This window comes from Excalfactoria chinensis, chromosome 1 (genome assembly GCF_039878825.1).
Source record: "Excalfactoria chinensis isolate bCotChi1 chromosome 1, bCotChi1.hap2, whole genome shotgun sequence".
Taxonomy (NCBI): Eukaryota; Metazoa; Chordata; class Aves; order Galliformes; family Phasianidae; genus Excalfactoria; species Excalfactoria chinensis.
In genome coordinates, this window is record NC_092825.1 from 5,502,249 (window position 1) to 5,526,179 (window position 23,931).

Genomic DNA, 23,931 nt, shown 5'->3' on the forward strand with positions numbered 1-23,931 from the left:
GCCTAATTAAGTTGACCTGCAGGTTCTTCAGATATACCTTCAACATACATACCTGCCTGTACGAGCTTTCCCATCATTATCTTTCCAGGATGTATTCTTTAATTTAGTTGGGTTGTCAAACAACTTGTCTTTCAGTTAAAGATATAAACTCAAAGGAACACCATTGCTTACAGCTAAATTGCACTGCAGATGTATTCCGAAAAGCTGCCTAAGTTTATAGTTCACATAACATGAAACTACCTGTAAAGCATTAAAAAAAACTTCTGGCCTTTGATATAAACATACTAAGGACAGAAATTAAAAAGAGGTACATTCAAATCTTCAGTAATAACTTCAACACTTAACCAACTAAAGAATGAGCACACCTTATAGGTCCTAAAGGCGATGATAACTGAGGCAGATCATCTCCTTTCTACAGCAAGGTTCTCAAGTGTCAGTGTAATGACAGGATGGTGGACTGACAAAGAGTAACAGCAGGGAAGAGGGAGAAGGGCAGGAGAAAAGCAAATATACGATGCACCTTTTCTACTTGTTTTTGTGTCACCGTTGTTTTCACAATTCAAGAAATGAGCCATACTGATAGCAAATAGGAGAAATACCACACTTAATAGCACTGAGTTAACAAGCAGAGAAGGGTTACAGCTACTCACTACTGGTAATAGAGAAGTTGCTCCCTTTTCTTCAAAGCTATCCCCTCTCATTGACAATTAAGTGGAAAAGACTGTAAAACTGCCCTTAGAAACACCATAGTCACCAATATCTCCCTTTCCCAAAGGGAGCTGTGCAAGAAGTCCAGGACTAGAAATCATTCTTACATGTACCTGCCCTTCCTCGGTATGAAAAAACTGCAAAGATGCACATGCAGTAGTTTTCCCTCTTGTTTCTGTTAGAAAAAATGTGATTTATAACAAAAAAGCAAGCTTTAAAATGAACTTGGGAAAACTAAACAGGATTATTAAGCATCTTGTTTACAAGAGAACACTGATAAACAAGATAAATTGTTACACTAAAATCATAACACATTGATTTAAGCAGATTCTCTTTGAGTCACGTTGCAATACTCAGTGCATACCATGTAGATTTCCACTAATCACATGCATTTTCAGCAGCCAGTTAGCTGAGCAATGGACACTTCTTAATGTTCTTGCATTCTGCTTTTCTCCCTTAGCTTCAATAATTCAGGGCATACAGCAATTGCACCCATTACAATTCATTTCATCAAGGTGATAATGAGAAGGAGCAGTTAACCAGCATTAGATTTTATGCATCACTGCATGCAGCCCTTGACCTCTCTCAACCATAATAAAGAGTACAACTTGCAACCTGATTAGTTGGCTGCCATCACTCAAAATAAAAATGTGTCTATTAACGTAATTATAATTAACTGGTGCTTGAAAGCAGATCGTTTTAATAAAGCATACTGCCAGGAGGTAACATGTACACAGCACAAAGGATGCTACAAAAATACAGCACAGTGGATATATGGATAAGCTTGAGCAAAACTTCATTCTACTTCCCTCATTATAATCTGGAGTGTTTATATATTCATGGCATTATGTCCAGGCTTGAAAATCATGAACCTTCAAGCTAACCCCAAGCAGCACTGCAGCTATCCAAAAAGCCACCAGTTTGTTCTGCCCTCATTTGCAGAAAAGAAAATGTACAAGCTAGGAGAAAAAAAAAAAAGCAAAAAAAAACCCTAACCACCCAGACAGCTTGAGGGCATTTATGCATATGAACAACAGTCCTGCACACATTTATTTGAGATGCAAAGTTATCATCGTGACCATTCTTTTCCCATCTCACATCAACCTGACCTGGTTAGAATTCAGCCTGCATACAGATTATTCTGCCACATCTCTGCAGAAACACAGGCAGTTCTGTCTTCATAATCCTAAACTATGCTTTCAGTACAGCAGACCAGAATCATGTATGTCCTTTTCCCTACCTGCTAAGCTCTAAACATGGCTAAGATACCAAGCGTTAAGGGCCAACAGGCCCAAAGAAACAGTTCATAACACAGAGGGAAAGCAGCCATGCCAAGGTATCAGGCTGAGCTCCATCCTGATGCTGCCTCCTTCAATAAATGCAGAATAAAGCTTGAAGTTCAGCCATTGTTATCTAAAAAGAAGTTAAACGTATCCATGAAAGTCTCTGATATCTCCCTAGTACTGCAAAAGTGCAGTCTGATGTTATGGGCAGTAGATGGGGATTTCAGTAGATGGGATCTGTGTGCTCTTTGAACCCATCTTTCTACACCTGTAAAATTCACAGATTAAATACGTCACAGAGTCAGCAGGACTATTCATAACAAGGGCCAGAAAAAGGCAAGCACCAGAAACAGCAAAGGCGGTTGTTCTTAATGATCAGGTTGAAAGTTTGTTTTCAAAGCTGCAGTTTAAGGAGCTACAAACAGCAGAACTGCTTTGCCTCCCTTCCCATGAGCAAAATAGCTCAGAAAAGGAAGCAGATTTTCTTTCAAGTACTAACAGCAATTTTATAAACAATTTTTAGCATTAAAATCGCTTAAAAAAAAAAAAGAGGAAACGTAAATAAAATATATTATTTGGGAAAAGACTCTTGAAATACTAAAAAGAAGGAAAACTACACTATAAAAACATCTGCATCGTGAATTCCCAGTATGTACTTGTAAAAAGTGAAGCAGTTGAGTACAATCTACCCAGCAAGTAAGTCACAGCAACACCTAAAATATCAATAGTGCTTTGTTTTACAGTTACTCCTCCCCGACTTTTCCTGTCACAGCTGGTCTTCAAATGAATATCTCAAAATAACAGGCATTGAGCTCGAGGACAAGCAATACATCTTCATACAAATAACTGTTAAAGCAGCAGTAAAGTAGGTTCTCCATCCTTTCTCACTAATATCTTAAATTAATGTTCCAACCTGTGAACTGAAGCCTACAGTTTTCATCCATCAGATATTAAATAATCCACTCTAGTCAGAACAGGAGAATTCACATCGATACATCAATAACTAAACACCCCCAGGTCCTTTTCTCCCAGGCCACTTTCCAACTACTCTTCCCCCAAGCCTGTACTGTTGCATGAGGTTGTTATGGGCCAAGTTATGTGTGCCTCCAGTGGCGCAGCAGTAGAATTCCCGTTTGCAACACCAGGGGGCCCGGGTTTGAATCCCCCCCTGTGGAGCAGGGGGTAGAAGTGCCGCTCTGCTACACAGAGGGCTCGAATCCCGGGAGTTGGACTCGATGATCTCTAAGGTCCCTTCCAACTCGCACAATACTATGGTACTATGATACTATGAAGTTCAGTACATGGCACTTAGCTTTGTTGAATGCCACACAGGTGATCTCATCCCATCCATACCCTCCTGCAGTCCTCCTATACTCAAGGTCATCATTCCCTGCCTATCTAGGATTTTACAGAGCAACAGTCAGTAAATGCTGAATCCTATTGAATTTGCACCGTTTTGTTTGTTTTTTCTTGTTGATTGGTGTTTTTTTGCAGGTTTGCTACTATTTTCAAAGCATGAAAGCATGACCATAGTATTTAAACAAACAGATGACCATCTTTTACAAGCTGTCTTTACAAGGCAACAAACAGAAAGAAACTCGGCCAAGAAAGAGAGTGAAAAACTAACAAATAACAGTAAGTGCACTGATTGAAGAAGAGGTATTCATCCACAGTTGATGTCTTTTTCACACAAAAACACTCCTCATTACATTCAGGATCATTATTGAGAACTTCAATAAAGGATCAATGACATTAATTCTAGGTAAAAAATCATAAAAAAAAAAAATCATTAAAAAAAAAAAAAAAGGATAAATAACAAAAGGTAATTGGAAAAGAAAAAAAAGAAAGAAAAAAAACATAGGGAAAAAAACACAGGTAACTCAGGCAGCCGTTCCTGCCTGAAGCTTTAAAGAAAGAAACTTACAAAGCCCTGCAGCTGCACAATACTCCTACTGTTCTCCTTGTTACTCAAGTCATGCTCTTTCTTACCCCCTCAGCTCTTGCTGAAACACACTCTGCTAGTGGATCGAGACGATAATGAGCGGACAGCAGCTTTCCAAGGGAGCCACAATGATGAAAAGGGGACTACCTGTGTAGATCACTTCTATCATCTTCCTGGTAAACGGACACCACACGGCAATGAAGATGAATATCAGATATCTGTGTTCAAATACACCTTGATGTGCTGTTCTAAAACAATATGATTGTAATAATTGTACGTTGTAATTACAACAAGAGAAAGGTTTTGATCTTTTTTCATCCAAGAAGACGCAGCACTTCTGCAGTTTTGCATGTCCTGGATTTAGGTCATCACTGTAGAATCAACCGACAGATTTCTGCAAGCCAGATGGAAAAAAGCCACACCAGAAATTGAGAGGTAGCTTCACAAATGCTAAATTGAGGAAACACTGCATCTTCCGTTTGGAAAACACACACATTTTTATCAAGCCTTGCTTTGTGTAGCAAATGACCTGTAGAAGGATTATTTCTCTGCAGTAAAAGCCCAATGTTTACAAGGTTGTGAACACTTAGGGCTAGTCTACCACCACCAAAGTACCAATGCACAAAAAACACAGCTTCACTACTGATGTTACACGGCTACAAACAGAAGAAAAATGTCAGCACTATAAAAGTAACTGAAGGAAGTTACCCTGAAAGTCACATTGCCAGAAGCAATCCACCTTCCGCAAGGAAGTGTACCTGGACATGATTGCTTAGTGCAGTTGTGTTTTAATGCCTGGCACCATTACCTGCACCCTTTCAGACTTCTGCCTTCCACTCTCCTTGTACATCCACTCAGAAAACATGCTTTTAAAGCATATTTAAGCAATGCATTTTAAAAGTCAAGCGTGGTGATTAGAGTAGAAAGTGACAATTACATTAACCATGACTTCTTATAATCCTAGAGTTTTAGTAGGAATATATATTCTGGCTAAGTAGCTAACTTTGTTTTGTCTCTGTTCTTAAGAATGGATTTAATTTGGTTGTGCACAGTAACTAGAATGTTAAACTTGCTTTGAATCCAATCCTATTTCCTACTAACTACATACACCACAGCAATTAAAGAATTCCCCTACTTCCTCCATCCATGAAAAAAATTCATTGGAGCACTTGGGTCTCTCAGCCTCACTGCCTGCAGATAAACAAGCCAGTGCTCATCAGAGGCAGCAACGTGAAACAGACTGTTTTGTTTACAGAATCACAGGGGTTGGAAGGGACATCAAGAGATCTTTGAGTCCAACAGCCCTGCCAAAGCAGGTACTCTACACTGTATCACACAGGTAGGCATCCAGACAGGTCTTGAATATCTCCAGAAAAGGAGACTCTACAACCCCCCTGAGCAGCCTGCTCCAGTGCTCCATCACCCATACCGTATAGAAGTTATTCCACATGTTTGAAAGGAACTTTCTGTGTACAAGTTTTAGGCCATTACTCCTTGCCTTGCCTCATCCACTTGGCTCCCACCTACCTCTGGATATTTATAAATGTTTATCAGATACCCTGTGTTTTCCCCAAGCTGAACAGACCCGGGTTACTCAACATTCCCTCATACAGGAGATGCTCCAAGCTCTTTATCATCTTTGTGGTCCTCTGCTGGACTCCTAGGAGATCCCTGTCTTTCTTGAACTGGAGAGCCCAGAACTGGACACAGTAGTCTAATTGTGGCCTCACCAGGGCAGAGCAGAGGGGGAAAATGATCTCCCTCAGCCTCCTGACAACGCTCTTTTTACACATCTCAGGTTACCATTGGCCTTCTTGGCCACCAAGGCACACTGCCAGCTCATGGCCAACCTGTTGTGCACTGGAACATCCACCACAGAGCTATTCTCCAGTAGGTCAGCTGGCCAACCCATACTGATGTGTACAGTTATTCCTCCCCAGGTATAAGACTACACTTAACTTGTTAAATCTCATCAGGCTCCTCCCTCCCCAACTCTCCTGTCTGTCCAGGTTTTGACGAATGGTAGCACAGCCCCCCAGTGTGTCAGCCAGCTCTATATCATCACCAAACTTGCTGAGGGTGGACTCTACCCTTTCATTCAGGTCTATTGATAAAGATGAACAAGACACTGCTGATATTAAGACAACCACACTATCCAACTGAAGAACATCTTACCTACCTATTACAAGAGCAAAACTAAAGGAACGGGTACATCACTTACTGCCTCAGTACCAAGTTCAGAAGCCTGAAGACAGCAGTATATTTACTGCTCTCCATGCTCTCTCAATTTAAAATCATGCCAACAAGTTTCAGCCAACTGTTATCCACAGAGTGAGCACGAGACAGACCTTCAATACTCAACCCAATACTTGTGAGGCAATCTGATACATTAACAATTTCCAGTGATAGCACATCAGGGCTATAGGTAGAGAAAAAGCAGTACTATTTACCCTCAATTTAGCCTTTAAGCTGCTCTATTAGGTTTCACTGGACAACACACAGATAACACTGCCTTGGCATACTATCAAGTAGGACCTCTGAATTTCATGTGCTGAATGTAAATCAAGAATTAGTGCTCTGACTTTCATGTTACACTTAATAACCAATGGAAGCAAAAAGAAAAAACAACCACCAAGAGTTTCACTGTGAGTTACATATTGTTTCTTTTAGTTTATTTCCATGAATAGAGAATAAATAGATCTTAAAGTAACTAATGAGCCTTTGATGTAGGAGGTGTTTTCCTACCTCTTAGCTAAAGGAAAATCTGTGGACATTTTTGTCACTGCTTCTGGCACAGAAAATAACATGTTGGGGGAGGGGGGGGGGAAGGAATTTTTGGTCAAGAAAAAAAAACAAACAAATAAACCAACAACACTGAACTGACACTCCTTAGTTTGTACCTAATCTTTTCATGGCTAACTATAAACCAGTGTTTCCTCTCCCATCTTCCAGACCAGCCTTTATGTATTTCAGGTACTCTTGTGGTAACCAGTCTAGCTTCTACAACCAGAAATAAAGAAATGCAAGATCTATCATCTCCTAGGAATGTGAGGAATCAGGATCTGTAGAGCTGCATGGCTACCAAGTATGGCTACAGCACAGCAACCCTGATAAGAACAGCTACACCTGGCAAACTCACTGCCAGGAAGTCTGGGGGAGAGCAGGGGAGGAGGGTGATGACATTGTAGTGTTTGTACAACTCAGAAATAGCAGCGTCACAAAAGAAAAGTCCTCATACAAGGCTGTAAAAATTCTGGGGGAAAAAAATATATATAAATAAGCTTCCTAATGAAAGCAGCAAAGCAGATTTAGAGACTTATTTTCCTGTCCCTAACAAATTCCGGGAAGTCTAAGTCCCGCTCTGAGTGAGCCTTTCAGCACCCTGCCATGGAATTAGGCAGATTTTCTAAGAGCTTTTCAAGGGTAAAACAGAAAGGCTGCATTCAAGAATACTCTCCTATGGCAAACCGGAGTGCTTTATTAAAACAAAGTGCCCTTTTACATTAATGTTCTTTCAGATTGATGAATGTATTGGCCAAAAGCACTGCAGATTCTTCAGCACACTGATGTGCTTTCTGTTCCAGATATTAATTGATTATGTTGCACAGCATATAATGTGGAAAGGGGAAAAAAAGAGGGAAAAAAAACCCCACAAGGCATCAACTGTGTGAGTCCTACACAGCTCCTTGCACACTTCAGCAATCTGGAACAGGGTAGAACAGGGATACCAACAGCTTGGAAAAAAACACCAGTGCTATCTTGTCCAGTTCCAATTTTAAGAATGAAAAGCTCTTAATTACAGAGGAGTGCTTTCGCAATGAGAGAGTAAACGAACCTTATAATCAGCTGCTTGATATCATCTAAGCACAGCTACTTTGTTTACACAAACATATGCAAATCCCCTTTGACTACTGAAGAGACAACAGATCAGTTTAGGGAAGATCTTAAATTTAAACCAACATTGCCAGTCACAGAGCCAGTAATTCCGCAGGGATCGCTCACATTATCACACCCATGACAACAACCCAAAGGATCTTCCATCCCTGCTACAACCCAAAGTTGTTCCCTGTTAAAAAATACGTCAGAGCAGCTTTTTAAAACACCATCAAATTAGTTTAAAATAACTGCACATCCTGCCAGGCAGGTATTTTGTTTCTTGAAAATGAACTTAGGAGGAACAACACTAAACAAGGTAACGGCTCACTTTCATTCTGATTTGTGGCACAGTCACACTGCTGAGCAGCAATAGCTTTATTTTTCCAACAGCGGCGTACATTAGTCAATCAATTGCACACAAGGGGAGAACTACATGACTCACAACAGGTAAGGAAAGCCTTTAAAATCACCTCTCAATGCTGCTGTGGTAAAACTCCTTTTCAGCCTGTTTCAAACCCTTATCTGACTATGCTGCTCTTTGGCAAATCCTCTGTAGTTCATCTGGAAATTAAAACAACGCTGTGGTGTTTAATGCAGCAGCCTTTAGACAGTGACTGAAACACCAGTTCTGTGGTTGCACGGTGCCTTATGCAAAGAAGCGGGTGCCTGCCCAAACATCTACATCCATAGCTCTTCTTTTTTGGCTGTATTTTAGCTCTGAGTTCCTCCACGCTTTTCCTTCAGAGTGGACTTCAACACCACATTTGACTTATCACAGGAATGAATAGGATCCCGGGCCTATGAATTGCTTACATAGTGATGGATACTTGATACTCACTCCAGAGAACAAGGTTGCAGTGTTCCTTGCTACTTGCTCTTTCTGCTGCAAGAATACCAACAACCCGCAATAAAGGCATCATTGTGTGACGTTCTATTTAAGGAGTCCAGAGACAGACCCAAAAGAGACTAAGAGTTAAATCTACAAAAATAAAATAAAAATCTGCAACAGAGGAGTATTATGCTGCCAAAGGCAAGCATTCCGTATAAAGCAACTTGTCATAGTTCAGTAATCCTCACTGGCCAGGAATGAAAACAGCAAGAGGCAAGTTTAGAATTAGGACTCTCTCCTTTCGTATGTATACAGAAATAAAATAAGCTGTAAATGTAAGTATGTAATTTATAAAGAGGCCATAATGATAGGACAAGGGAGAATGGTCTTAAGCTGCAGCAGGGGAGGTGTAGGTTAGATATTAGGAGAAAGTTTTTCACACAGACGGTGGTGACGCACTGGAACAGGTTGCCCAAGGAGGTTGTGGATGCCCCATCCCTGGAGGCACTGAAAGCCAGGCTGGATGTGGCTCTGGGCAGCCTGCTCTGGTGGTTGGTGATCCTGCACATAGCAGGGGGTTGGCACTGGATGATCATTGCGGTCCTTTTCAACCCAGGCCACTCTATGATTCTGTGATATCAAAGTATATTGTATATTTAAACATCCATTACATGTTAGATGCTTATAATATAAATATACGTATTACTGCAAGTTATATTTATCTTGGTTTTTTTGGGGGGAACACAAAGTTAATTTTAAAGTAAGTTTTAAATAATTTAACCTTGCTTTTCCTTGGAAAAAAAAAATGACAAAGAATACATCTAAACAGCAAGTGACTAAGAGGGAAATAGTAGGGAGCAGTAAGTGGCTTTTCCAGCAACATTACATGATAGGATTGGGGAGAATTATTTTCAATTGAAAGAGAGGAAATTGATGTTAGACTTCAGGGGAAAGCTTTTCATTCAGAGGGCGGTGAGACACTGGCACAGCTGCCCAGAGAAGCTGTGGGTGCCCCATCCCTGGAGGTGCTCAAGGCCAGGTTGGATGGGCCCTAGACAGCCTGAGCTGGTGGGGGCCCAACCCACAACAGGGGTTGGAACTGGATGGGTTTAAGGCCCCTTCAGACCTAAGCCATTCCAGAGTGATAACTTTTCTGCCACGGCTCTCCTGTCATTTCTTAGCCAACAACAGTCTACTGCCAGCACCAGCAACTTGGTTTACAAACAGAAATTATGTTGGTTTAAGAGTCCGTGTCACAATGAAGTGACTTATTTAGAGAAGCCCCATCAACCATCAATTTAAACCCACAGGGAGAACACTGAATGATAGATGCCTTTTTTACATCTGCAGCCTCTTGCAAAGTTTAAGAAAAGAAAATGACTTCACTCCAGTCTGGGGAGTCCAATGATGTATTTCATCTCGTTTCAACTGACAGAGGAGCCCCACAAACTCAAAAATGTTTGTCTTCCTCTTCCAATCTGAAAATAAGGTCTAAGTGCAAGGAAAGCCACAAATGAGCAGTCCTATGGATCCTGAAGGGATCAAAAATAAAAGGATTATGAAAATATTAATCCATGAAGGCTGTTTAAGTGCAGCTGGAATTTAAAAGGTTTTCTCCATTTGCATTTAAATAACCAGACACTCCACCAAAAAAAAGAAGTGCCATAACGATGCAACTTTAGAGACCTCGTTAATGCATTAAATGAACCAATGTCACAAAAGGTGAACACTGAGGAAACAAGTTTGTTTCTGCATCACACCTATATTTCTTCAATACTGTGCATCAGTTCTTTATGTGCAAAATACTGTGGTTTATATTTTATTCTGACTAGTGAACGCTGTATTTAGACAAGAGGTTTAATTACAGCATTGGTGAGAAACTGGGTCATCTAGGATCTGATTAGCCCTCTGGAGATGCCTCTCCTCGCTCAATATCCAGGATGATTGCTGCATTCCTAAACAACTCAGTTCTGCACACACCACAAGGGAATAACAGCTACTACTGGACAGAACCATTCATTCCCACTCCTGCACTTTGCTCTCAGTGTTGCAGTACAACCATTGCTGCAGCTGTGTGGTAAGCAGGAGCCCACCCATCCCAAACCAACCTCATGTGTTTGTCCTTGTGGCACCAGCATGAAGGAATTCAGACTGGGAAAAAAGGATCAAATTCTAAAGACATGCACTTCACTCCTGGCTGTCCCTACAAGCCAGACCTTTCACACTAAACTTAACTGCATCAAAAGCTTTTCTGTAAGTTGACAGAAGCTTCCCCGACTCCTTAACTATATCCTCCTCTATATCTGCACTTCAAGTCAGAAAACTGTTTTCAGCATATTTGCCTCCCTGTGCATGATTAGAAGCGCCACCAAGGACAGGCACTCACATATGGCATTAGCTACCAGTACTTGGAAAACAGAAAAAATACTGACAAGAAATAACAGTGAAGCAAAACTAAGAGCAGGAAGCATTTCTCCCAACTGCTAGTTTCAGACCTTGAATCAGTTTTTCACGAAGAATTACTACTTCAAATTTCAGTACAGATGACTCAGGAGGCAATAGCGTCCATATTCCTCCAAAGACGCTATTTCTAAAGACTAGAAATTATTATACTGTGAAATCAGAACAGTTGTTACAAAAAAGCACTTTGCATATTGTCTCTTCAAGCTTGTATTTTATGAACGAGCATTTAGGGTTCTTAGTTGAACCAAAAAAACCCTAACAGTCTTACCTTGTAAGGTATTAGAATAATCTGACATCCCTTCACCATTCATTATAAACGTATTTCTGCTTACTTTTGCATTTTTCTTTCCCCAGCACGCTATTTTCTCTATGAATCAGAACTTATCCCTTCTCTCAATCTCAGCTCATTGAAAACAACCCATAACTACTAACCGGCTTTACAATTAATTGCAACACCCTTTCCAAGGCACACAACCACCCTGCACTTTGTGATGCCACAGAACATCACCCATTCCTCAGCATTTGTTTTCTGAACTCAGTGCTCAGTTCACTACAGACCCATTCTGGCACACAAGGAGGGCAAACTGGTTCCGTTTTTCCCCCCCTCACGTGCAACCTCAATCAGACTTTCCTTAGTCTAGGAAGTTCTCTGCGAGTTCTAAAGTCTTTTCTCAGATGCAAAATCAGAAATAATAATGCACACTTACATACTTTATGGAATCACAGCATCACCAAGGTTGGAACAGAGCTACAAGATCATCCAGTCCAACCACCTGCCTATCACTGATAGTTCTCACTAGACCACGTCCCTCAACACAATATCCAAACGTTCCTTGAACACCTCATGGTTCACCTCCACCACCTCCCTGGGCAACTTATGTAAAGTTGACCTTACTAGGTCATTTGTTTTACTTCCCAAATTTACTACTCAGAACAGAGAAACCAACAGCCAAATCTATTTCTTTACACACGCTACAAGAAATCAAAAAGAAGGGAGAAAAAAAAGTGTTCCATTTCTTGTTTTTCAGTGACAAAACCAATGGTTTCCTCCATGAACACAGACTAGAGAGCCAGCTCTAATGAGAGGTCAAGAGAGAGACAACCTGCCATCAAACAGAGGCAGCCTTTAATCACACCATCGTGGTCTTGACTTGAACTGGTAAAGCAAAGTTTCCCACTTCATTACCAGACCACACTGACCGATTCCAAACTATAAGGTTACATTGTACAGCATCTCTCCAAACACACAGAACGTGTTCCTGCCCTCAGACAATCACAAAGAAAACAAATTACATTAAAGCACAAAGAACAGCAGGTTTGGTGCCCAGCGGTGAGCGCCGCGTAAGTTTTTAGGGTGTGGGAAACAAAACAGAAGAAGTCAGAAAAGAAATATTATTTAGACTTGATTGTGACAGCAGAATTAAAAACAGAAGTTGGCACCGCATCCTATGCATTTAAAGGGAAAAAAATGGAGATGTCAGCAGCTTGTTGCAACAGTATACGCTAACAATTACTTCAATTGTTTGCAAATTGAGCTCATTGCAGCAGCTCAAACAAGTCCATTGCACTGACCTTTCTTCAGAGGAGAAAGCACGGGAAAACTCCCAAACGTGAAGAGCACGGTTTATAATCATAAGAATTTATCACGATACCACACGGTTTCTGGTAGATAAATGTCAACAACTGGAGAAAATGGGAAAGATTAAAACAGCTCCTTCTGCAGCGTGACATTCCTGGTAGCTCAGACACACCAGGATTGTTCTGACAAGCTATCTTTAAGTATAAAATAAATCAGGACTATTTAACTTGGCTACACTGCATACTCTTACCCACCCTTTAAGCATGCGACCTCACTGCCGTACAGGGCACAAAATGTCACAGTGTAATCTGAAATACGGATTAATCTTAGTGTGATTTAAAAAAACAGGCATTTATAAAGGCATTTAGCAGAAATGAAAGCTTTAAAAGAGTCTACACCTTTGTTTGAGCACTTTTGAGATTCCCTGTATTGTCCAAGAACAAAAAACAACTACCATGAATGCTCAACTGCACAACTGTATCAACACGCTTCTCTGATACTGAGTAATATAGGATAGGATCCACAGGGAAAATGTATGCTGAATCAAATGAAGGAAATGGAAGACAGAGGTAAGGCCACATTTCCCAAGTAGCAAGAAGTAAGGCAGGCAGGATTGGGAGCATGAAGAATTGACCACTGCGGGGGGGGGGAATCAGGTTTGAGATCATCCATTGAACCTTATAGGAGCACAAGTCACAGAACATTCCTGAGTTGTATGGAAATCCTTGAACTCTGAGATGCATCTGAATAACTGCAGATGAAGTTGCAAAGCTACTCGTTCATCTTTGAGAAGTCAAGGCAGACCAGTGCAGTTCTCAGCCACTGGAAAAAGGAAAACATAAACCCCATTTTTTGAAAGGGGAAAAAAGGAAAAGCCAGGAAACTACAGGCCCACCAATCACGCCTGTTTCTGGCATGTTAATGGAGCAGATCCCCCAAGAAACTATACACACAGAAAGCAAGGAGGTGGCAGTGGCAGCCAACATGACTACTGTAACAGGGTTACAGCATTGGTGGACAAGAGAAGAGCAACTGACACCATCTACCTGGACTCGTATAAAGCATCCAGCACCACACATCATCCTTCCCTCTAAAACAGAGGGACGTGGATCTGACAGCTGCACCACTCAGTGGACAAGAAATCAGCTGGATGGTCACACTCCAAGAGTCCCAGGCAGCTGGAGATGGGATGGGCGCTATTCACGTAACATCTTCATCACCAACATGGGCAGGAGGACCAAGTGCATATATTCTTAAGATGATAAATACTTTGTAGATTGAGGTATTTAGTAAAAAGGAGCCTAGAACTATGCATGCAGAGCTCATAGTTCAAGTTTCTCTAAAGCAAACTGTAAGTTAGAAGTCCAAGAGCAGCTGAACATAAATACCTGATTTTTTTAACCCATATTTTTAAAAGGCAGCATCTTCAGCTGTGTCCTTGACACACCAGTGAGAATAGACTTAAGCATCCAATCTAACACAGGGACGTGACATTTTGCTTAACATTATTATAAATCACCACAAAAGCCTTGCTACATTGCCATCTTCCCTTTCAGCAAAGTATTCATTCCTAATACAAAGCAAAATCTCCATTCTGAAACCACGTCAAAAAAATCTCATCATAATGAAAGGCGTTTTACACAAGCAATGACAGCATTTGTTTTGCTCTGTCATCACAGCAATACCTCTATGAGTCACACATAACAAAGCAACTATGACTTAAAAGCTAAAAAGACCCAAATGTATTTGTTATGTTTAAGACCATTAGGCAGTGACAGCACATGAGACATTTTATAAATGAATTATGATTAACATAGCAGTGTTTGGCAAGTCAGGATATACAGGTACATGAATAAACTGCCTGTAAAGAGGTCATTTACGCAAGACTGCAAACATTAAACATCAGAAAATAAACAAATGCCAACAGCCATATGTGAAACAGAATTCTATTTGCACTCAGCATGAACCCTAAAATTTAGCAAACATCAAGAAACAGTAGTGAAAGAATTGCTAATTGCCAAGATAAAACCAGTTTTTACCCCATGACTTTCTTCCTTCAGATGTCAAGTACAATTATTGAGTTTGACAAGAAATTCAACAAGTTTCTTTTAGTCAATTCCATCCAGACAAGCAAATGGACCTATTTTACTAACACAGTATAGAATCATCCCACAGACATGCTCATTCTTTAACAGATCCAGTATATTTGTGTTGAAACTAAGCTGTTATTTATATATCCCTGTGCATATGGAGTTAAAGCACTATTCCTGTGTGATGCAAGGCTAGGTAATGCTGCTCCCAAGGTTTATATTAAGAGTTCTCGAATCCACAAAACTCATGAAGTACGTTCAAATACTTAAAGCAGTTTGATAAAAGGAAATCATCTTAACCATCAGATACAGCCAAAACAAAACTTAGGGTGTCTCATGTTTTTTTCAGTCAGAAGGGATCTTAAGTCACTCTTTTCTAAGGCTCATATCTTTCCAACACGTGCCAAAATCCCTTTGGAATCAAAGCTCCATACTGGAATTTGAGCAATATATTTTCTCCCATAAAATGAAGCCCATTCATTTTATGTTGGATTTTCACCAGCTACTTGAATTTATTGGATGTTCACATCTTCTGGTTTAAGAAACTCAGGACATTCCCCACTCAGAGTTGTATGCTATATTTATATTGAAAAGAAAAAAAAAAACCCCACACACAACAAACATCAGCTTGTTTTAGAACTCACCTTCATGAAAATGACACCAGACTACCAGCACACAAGCCTTACAGAGCACATATTGATCAAGGTTAAAAATAGTACCTGCCAGATCTCAGCTTTTATTACTGAATAAATGAAGAGACTGAATAAATTCACAGACCCTTTTTAAGGCAGAGTTACCTCCCAAAGGCTGGAACAGATGCACAATTCTTCTGAAATGCAAACTAACAGTTTCTTTTTCCTTAAATAAAGGAATTTACTCACTCATGACTGGAAACTTCTTCGCATGTAATCCAAACCAGGTCTCGAAGCAAGGTATCTTGTTGGAGAAGGTTTCTCAGAGGTATACATGTCCTGGTAATGGTAAGAAAATAAAGAGACTAATCACTTTTCAATGCCAAATAAATAACACATTTCTATATAACAAACAGACTCTCCCATTATCTTTTCACTAGCCCAGTTGTTTTTCTTTTTCAAAGGAACACTGATGTATTTGTTACGATTGAGGAACTTCACACTAATGGATAAATTCTGAAGTATCAACTCACAACGTGTACTTTCTTTAACATTCAGATTATAACCTTGTTTGCATGGACTGGTTCATGAAAGCTAGCCACTTCTAAAAGTTACCAAAGGTTCTTAAGATCAGAAGAAACTACACCGTGGATGCAGTAACTGAAAATACCATCAAAGCCATGTTTTCCTTCAGCAGACTTTTCCTCAGCTAGCAAAAAGATGCAGTGGAAGCCATACTTATTGATATATATAAGAACTACAAACTAACTAACAAAACAAAAAACACAGATTGACACCAGCGCCCAGCACTTCCTTGGAAACAAAACCTGCTACTAACTGTAAACCATCGGATCAGTCAGTATCTAACCAAAATGAGACTAAGAAGGCCAGATATGAATTCACTAAGAATAGGCCTAGCTTTCCCCAAAGCAAAACACACAGGGCTTAATCTTCAACACTGACAGCAAAACAAGTACATTTTTAACGCTATTACATGTCTCCATCCCGCTGCTGAAAGCAATCTGGTAGAAATGTTACATTCAAATAACTTCTCATTGCAGTTGTGATTAAAAGAAGAAACAAACTTATCTATTATGCCATAAAGTTCCCCTCTAATATCAGCACAGATATCATTTCTGTAAATTAAGGAACATTACGTGACTTATTTCCTCTCTTCAAGCCAATGAGAACTTGCTGAACCTGACCACCTGTGGCAGCCAAGCCAGATCATATCTCCTGCTGACTGAGATTTCAAGTCTCAACACTTCTGATTTCTTAAGGCTTAAAAAATAAATTTACACACAAAAAGACATTAGGGAGCTGACTTCAGCATCCTACAGCACGACTTAGCAAAAACATTGCCAGGCTTGCAGCCAAACAAGTTGAGGACCTATCATAGGACTGGATTCACATCACAAGAAAACTGCTGGGTCAATTGCTACAACATGCAAAAAAAGAAAGTTCTGAGAGCCAAAAGGAAGCCATCAGTAACGCTGCACACTGTAGACTGAAAATTACAAACTATTTTTCTGCACTGATAAAGTAATGTAAGGAAGAGGCACAACAGGGGAAGAAAACCTAGACAGGCTCAACCAGAGGGCCCAGGTGAACCTCATGAGGCTCAGCACATCCAAAGTGTTATAGCTGGGTTGTGGCAATCCCTGCTATCAGTGCAAGGTGGGGGATGTAACGATAGAGCACAGCCCTGCTGAACAGGACTTGGGGTACTACTGGTGGATAGCAAGTTGTACACAAGCCACCAATATGCCAAATAAGAGCCAGAAAAGCTAACAGTATCCTGGGCTGCTTCAAAAGAAGCCAGCCAGCAGGGCAAAGGAGGTGATCCTGCCCCTCTGCTCTGTGCTGGTGAGGCCTCACCTGGAGTACTGAGTCCAGATGGGGAGTCCTCAGTACAGGAGAGACATGGAGCTGTTGGAGTGCATCCAGAGGAGGGCCACAAAAATGATAGAAAAGATGGAACATCTCTTTTATGAGGATGGGCTGAGACAGCTGGGGCTGTTCAGCCTGGAGAAGAGATGACTCTGGGGAGACCTGAGAGCAGCCTTTCAGTATCTAAAGGGGAGCTGCAGGAAAGAAAGGGACAGGCTCTTGCAGGGACTCTGGGGGTCCCTTCTATAACAATGGTAACATGAAGTAACATGTATACAAACATTAAATTTAAAGAAAGACAAACACAAAGCCATTCCATGGTGCAATCGCTGATGAACATCAGTTGGAATTGCAGGCCCCAGCAATTCTCTCGCAGTAGTTGCTAAATTAAACACGTACGCACACACAGCCTAATTAAAAATTAAGTGTCCGGTTAAAATGTGTCATTAGAACGGCAGCCTTGTCAGTTTTCTTTTTATTACTGATGTCAAAATTAGCAAATACAACTTGCATGACATTTAATCATTTACTGGACTAATGGCAGTTATTATATTCAGAACAACAAATGAGTGTTACAGACGGCACTCCACCCAGGTCCAAAGCACTCCTGGCCAGAGTTCCATATACCTCCTGTGCTCAAGTTGCTCTTCAATGTTATGTAGAGTCAACTGGCATCTCCAGCTCAACGTGTTTTTCCTAAGGCATCGTCTCACCTTGGTTTTTAAGTATGAGCTCAGCATACTTTGCCTCAGAGACATCACATTATGTGCTATTTTGTTGTTTGTATGTACAGGAAAAGGCTGTTCATGGGGAAAAAACAAAACACCAGCTCTGAAACCCACTTCATGCTAATGACAGCATAATCATCCATCACATCACTTACAGAATCCAGTCACACAAGACTAAGGAAACAAAGTGAAGAATACAGCAGTTATATTCCCAAATTTAACTTGTAATTTGGAGCATAATGATAGCAAGCAGTATTGGAGAGCCAGGAAAAGCGAACCCTGCCAAATACCAGGAAGTCAATACGTTCCATTGCTATGCAAGACTGATGTTTTTCTTCAGGATGTGTGTTATGGAACTAAAATCACTTTGCTCTCTTAACCAACAACCCAACTTATGTCAGTGTTTGCCGTGTTCTCTCCTGCACACAAACACTACTTTATACTATTAACATTATTTCTTTCCACTGCTGTACATTGGTTGTCTGGCCATGTCATCACCATGAAAATCTGCACTTCTATTCAAGATAGAAGCTGACGTGCTCTTGCAATTAGCAAGGCTATAAAGGAAAAAATAAAGGGAAAAGAAAAACTTGCACACATACCTTTGATCTTTCCCTGTTCCTGGAGAGCTAACCCTTGTATCCAATCCAGTATCTCACCTACTAACAAGAGGTTTAATAGCCCTTAGCGCCACTCAACTGCCATGGCAGCAAAACGATCAGCATTTTGACTAAGGTTTGAATGGAATGCCTGAGGTGGGAGGAGTCCTTCACAAATCTGAGCACACTAGAAGCGTATTAAGTTAGGTCTCCTTTTTACCAACTACTCTGTCTCATAATAATGAATGTAAACCAGGTTGAAAGTAAGTTATAGCGCATTATAACTCCGTGAAGAATGATTCTATCCAGAGAAATGGCAATTAAAGATTCAAGTCTCATCTGTGATTACGTTATTGTAGCATCTGTTTACCTTGGATACTAAGGAGTTTATGCTATAGATTTATATCCTCAAGACACAGAAATTAAAGGACCACCATACAGCCAAGAACGTCAATGACACAATAGCCTAAATAGAGCCTGCTTGCACAAAGCTGCATTTTGTTTGTATTTACTTTCTTCTTTAAATCAAAACACTGTCCCTCAAAGAAAAGAGCCAGAGATTTCAGAAGCATGTTTTAAGGTCTTGTAGATAGCTGGGTTGCCAACAGTGTGTCTGGAATGATTGGTTTCCATGCTGTATGCTTAGAGGGCAGCAGAACAGCTGCTTAAAAGGCAGTACTAAATACTCACTTCGCACAGCAACCAAGCTGAATTAATTTCAGAGTTATAATCAGCGACAAGAGAAGTTACAAGGAAGCAAGACTAAAGCGTGTAACAGCACAGCTACTAACAAAACAAAAAAACATCATAAAAATTCCAAACATAGCACCTGGCTTCCAAACATCCCAGCTCAGCATCATGACCACCACAGCAAGAACGTAACACAAAACACCAGTACCAGATGATCTGTGTGCCGTCCCTTCCAACCCAAGCCATTCTATGATTCTACTTCTTAAGAGGCTCCACCAAGCCATGGACTGGCCACAAACGAGGAAGCACACGGAGGTACAAACGAAACAGCACACGGCACACCCTCTCCTTTGTTCAGAGCAGGAATATTTACACTACAAAGCGAACTGCCTCAGTTTCAGGCACTGCTGATTGGCCGCTGCCCGCAGTACACACCAGTTTGAGTTTCGGCTGTCACACAGCGGCTCCAGCTCCCAAGATAACACACCGACCTCAAAACCACACCTGGCAATTCGTTCAAAGAAGCGTTCTGACTGAATGGATCCTCCTCAAAACATCCACGTCGCGAACAAGGCTCACAGACTCAGTTTTGTCTCACTTTAAAGCAACAGAAAGCTACAGACTTGGCCGTGCCGAACAGCCTGCCTTCAGTGCAGCCACCTGCTCCAAACTGGGAGCTGCACAAAGAAAGTTATTATCCGGGCAGCTGCGTGGTACAGGAGCTGGGATGCAGTGTTGTATGTCAGCACTTGGCTCTGCCTGTCCAGACACTTGGGTGGTTTCCTGCAGTCCACCTCACAGAGGGAAACACAACACGGGCAACCGGCTGCTTTGCTGGTAGCTCCCGTGGGGATGGAAGGTGAAGAAAGGGCTGTGCAGGACAAAGCACCCGGGGTTGCAGACCCACTGCCTCGCACTCCGGCTCTCAGCTCGTTGCCTTTCAGCTAAAACATTACAGAAAGCACAGGAGGGAGCAGGTACAAAACGCACCAGTGCCTGCAAGTCTGACAAAAACAAGTTTAAAACATCCAAAGCCCCTGACAGGAGCAATACATCGGCCTTACCCTGACAGGGAGGGGGCCTCGGGAAACCCTCAACACACAGCAGTGACCCCCAACCCCACAGCGGCGCAGACCCCACAGACCCTTTTTGGAGGGGCCGGGTACCCCTTCTCCCCCACAGCCCCTCTTTGGAGGTCCGTCCTCCCGCCCCCCCCGCCCCGGGGCAGCCCCAGCAACTCGCTCCAACCTTACAAAAGGACCCAGGGGCATCTCCAGCAAGGCTTCCCTCGCACCGCCCCGGCACACTCGGCTCGGCCAACTCCCCAGAGCTCCCCACAGCCGCACACCCCCGCGTTCAAAATGGAACCGCCTGGAGCACCCCGGTACCGTCCCACAGCCGCCTCCCGCCTCTCCCACCTCCCCAGCTCCAGGCGGCGCGCACAGCCCGGCCCCCCTCCCGAGGGAGGATGGTAGCGCCCGCCTCCCCTCAGCTCTCTAGGAACTCAGTCCCCCACCCCCCGGCCGCCTCATTGGAAAGGTCCGCCGCGGCGTTTCCCCCCACACAGCGCCCCGAGAATGGAAGGGACCAACCCGCGACCCCGGGGGGGGGGCGACGCGCACAACGGCCGCCTCGCTCGTACCTTTGCTCGCCTATCCTCTTCTCCCTCCTCCCAGGGCCTCCGTCCGCCTCCTCCCCAGCGGCACTTCCCCGCTCTGCTGCCCCAGGAGCGGCGGCCTCCAACCAGGAAGTGCCCCGGCGTGACACCAGCGACCGCCGCTATGGAAACCCTGCCCGCCCCCGCCCCTCCCCGCCTGGCTCCGTCCCACAGGGCCGGCCCGCCGCCGCCGCCATCTTGAACTCACACCGGGGCGAGGAGGTGCCCGACCCGGCCCCGCTCCCAGCTGCCTCTGCCGCCATCTTGGGCTCTGAACGAGGGCTGGTGGCCCGGCTGAGGGAGATGTCCGTCGGCCAAACTGGGGCTGCCTTTGGGGAGCCCAGCGAGACTCGTGTTTGGCCGCAGGGCCGAGCCCAGCACCCACCTCCATTGCCACTGTGCTGGGTCTGTGCCTTGCTCCTGTGGTAACGGGGCTGTTCTTCCTCCATCAGAGCTACCAAGACCCTCATGTTTAAAGCCCCGATCCTCTTCCAGTTTACTGACACCAACACTAGATACTGGAAGGTTGAAACACAGCTTGATGGGTGGAGTTCATAAGCTGGTACATGGAAATACGTATAAAGGGACAGACCGGATTGCCCATTCTAGCGCATTGCTAGAGGGACAGCTTTGATCCCAACCCTGCCTCTTCCTTAAGCAGTTTCCATGTCTGAGTCCTCCCACTTAGTGTACACAAGTAACACATCCATATACATGGCTGTGCTTTGCATCGGGCGCTCACCTTGGTTAAAACCAAACCAGAAGCACAGAAATGTGACAAAACAGCTGTTTGTGGATATGAGACATCCCCGGTGCCACAGTGATGTCATTGCCAGAAAGCGGTTAGTTCGGTGTAAAAAGAAAACCATTGTGGTTACGAGGGAATCTGAAGTAGCAACACGGTGCGATTTCAGTCCAGAAGGATTAGATTAAAATAAACAGTAATTAAAATGTACTACTAAATGACATCCAGGAACGGTACAAAAGAAAGCAACGCTCAGTAAATGTTCTGAGTATGTTAAGTAATCCTGCGCTCATGTAATAACACGAGCTGTTGGAGTGTGTCCACTAAATGATCCAAGGGAGGGAGCACCGCTCCTGCTCAGCCTGGGGAAGAGAGCTGAGAGTGGCCTTTCAGTATCTAAGGGGGGGCTGTAGGAAAGAACATTTGTTTCATTAAGGAGAAAATGGCTAAAAGCAATAAGGCAGCACAAGGTTGGATCACTCGTCTAAAGGTTGGTTTTCTTCTTTCCTTGTGCTGAGGAAGTGTAATTCAAAATGGAAATCACTTATTGCTTTACAATACATTTCAGTAAGTAGCTGTGATTAACTTGCCTGCCAGTATCCCCAAAATCCCGAGAGAAATATTGAGGTTGGATCTGAACCCTTCCAATTTAAAGTCTTAATTGTCTTTTATAAAACTTCAGAAGCTGACAGAATATAAAAACATACTTAGCTTTCCTCAAGTTGGGGATTTGTTTCCTCCCAAAATGGCTAATTAGTTGAGATAAATGTCTTCCACAGGGAGCTCTTCACTTCATCTAAACCATCTCGTCTCTATTTCATACATTCTCAAACTATACATCACTGGGTTTGTTTCCCATATGCTCATTGTTTCCTGTTGTAATACTATAACTAGGCTGTGAAACAGATCTAAAATCACAGCTTTGCAAGTGGCTGACAGTGATGTCCTACTTGTTTTATCACTACTCCCACATTCAAATCCGGCAGTATCATTTCCAGCATCACTCCATTTTTGTTGTAGTTCTTAGTCTGAGGAATCTGTATCATTATTATTTATAATGGCATTTCAAGGACATGCACGAGATGTTATGTCCTTCATGTACCTTGTCAACCAGCCCCAGCACAGCTTCATGTGATTCACTACCCCATTGATTCCTCTTCCGTGTCCCATAGGCAGGATGAGCAGCATGGTAGGAAACCTGTCTGGATCAAGTCCATTTGCACTTTAAATGCAAAAGCTGCAATTTGCTTATCGAGTGTGAACTTGAAGAGAGGTAAGGCATGTTTGGGTTTCTGTTGGGTTTGGGCTCACACCTATGTTACAGTCTAGACTTTTCCATTTAATCATATCCTGAACTCGTGTATCTGTTGATGAAAGGTAACGCTCAGTGATTAACCTCAGATGACCTGGACAGTGTTTAAGCTCAGATTCTGTATTAGCCACTTACAGTTGCAACTGAAGTCATGGAAGATAGTCACAAATCACACCTCGCAGACAAGCAGCTCATCACATCAGGGCTGCACTTAGGGTGGATGTACTGCAGAAGATGCTGAGCCACTGACATTTGTCAGCAGTATAATGGAGCCATTGACAAAAGAACAGAGTATTAGCATTCCATTTTAAGGTATCAAGATTCCTTCTTAGGTTTCGCAGCTTTTCAGAATACGCTCAGCTCAGCATGCAGTGTGTGCATTGATGCCACTTAGGGTGAAAAACTATTCAGGTTCTCCCAATGTGTCTGGGAGATAGCACTATGTCTTCTGCTATTAACAGCGTGACAAGTCATGATAGAGCAGTAAGACCTGACACCGCAAGGTTTTGGAATGTCAGTGGCTTTGCAAATAAAGACCTAGGCTTGGAATTGGCAAACGTAGACATGAAGTACCTGAAAGTTTTGAAGCACGGTGCTTTGCTATGGACCCTATGGGTGAAACTTGAAAATTCACATCAGAATGCAAGAGCTGCTCTGAAAAGCCCAACTTTGACTTTACGGCATCACGCATCTTGCCAACTCAGACAAAAGCAGTCGTGGAAGTTTGTTGGTATTAAAAATAATTTGAAAACCTGGTTTGGGGCTGTTCCTTTTTCAAATTGTGTTTGTGCCATAGGGCTTAGCTTCTGTGGAGCAAGAATTTAACATATTCTCTGTTGCATATGGCATTTCCAGATCTGCTTGCACATCACTTTTAAGGCACACAAGTTGCTGTCTTTATTGTGTCA

At 42.5% G+C, this 23,931-nt stretch overlaps 1 protein-coding gene across 2 annotated transcripts in view; it reads right to left on the reverse strand.

Moving 5' to 3' along the window:
• The window catches only part of USP6NL (USP6 N-terminal like), a 103,989-nt gene extending 82,899 nt beyond the window's left edge, over positions 1–21,090 (reverse strand). The window contains exons 1-2 of one of the 2 annotated variants that reach the window (XM_072349760.1): positions 20,952–21,090; positions 15,652–15,741 (exon numbers count right to left, since the gene is read on the reverse strand). In XM_072349760.1, the coding sequence (XP_072205861.1) occupies positions 15,652–15,655 (4 nt within the window). In that variant the 5' untranslated portion in view covers positions 15,656–15,741; positions 20,952–21,090. Of the gene's footprint in view, positions 1–15,651; positions 15,742–20,557; positions 20,714–20,951 lie in introns of those variants that run through there. The other variant, XM_072349770.1, reaches the window with a different exon arrangement.
• Positions 21,091–23,931: the final 2,841 nt, after the last annotated feature.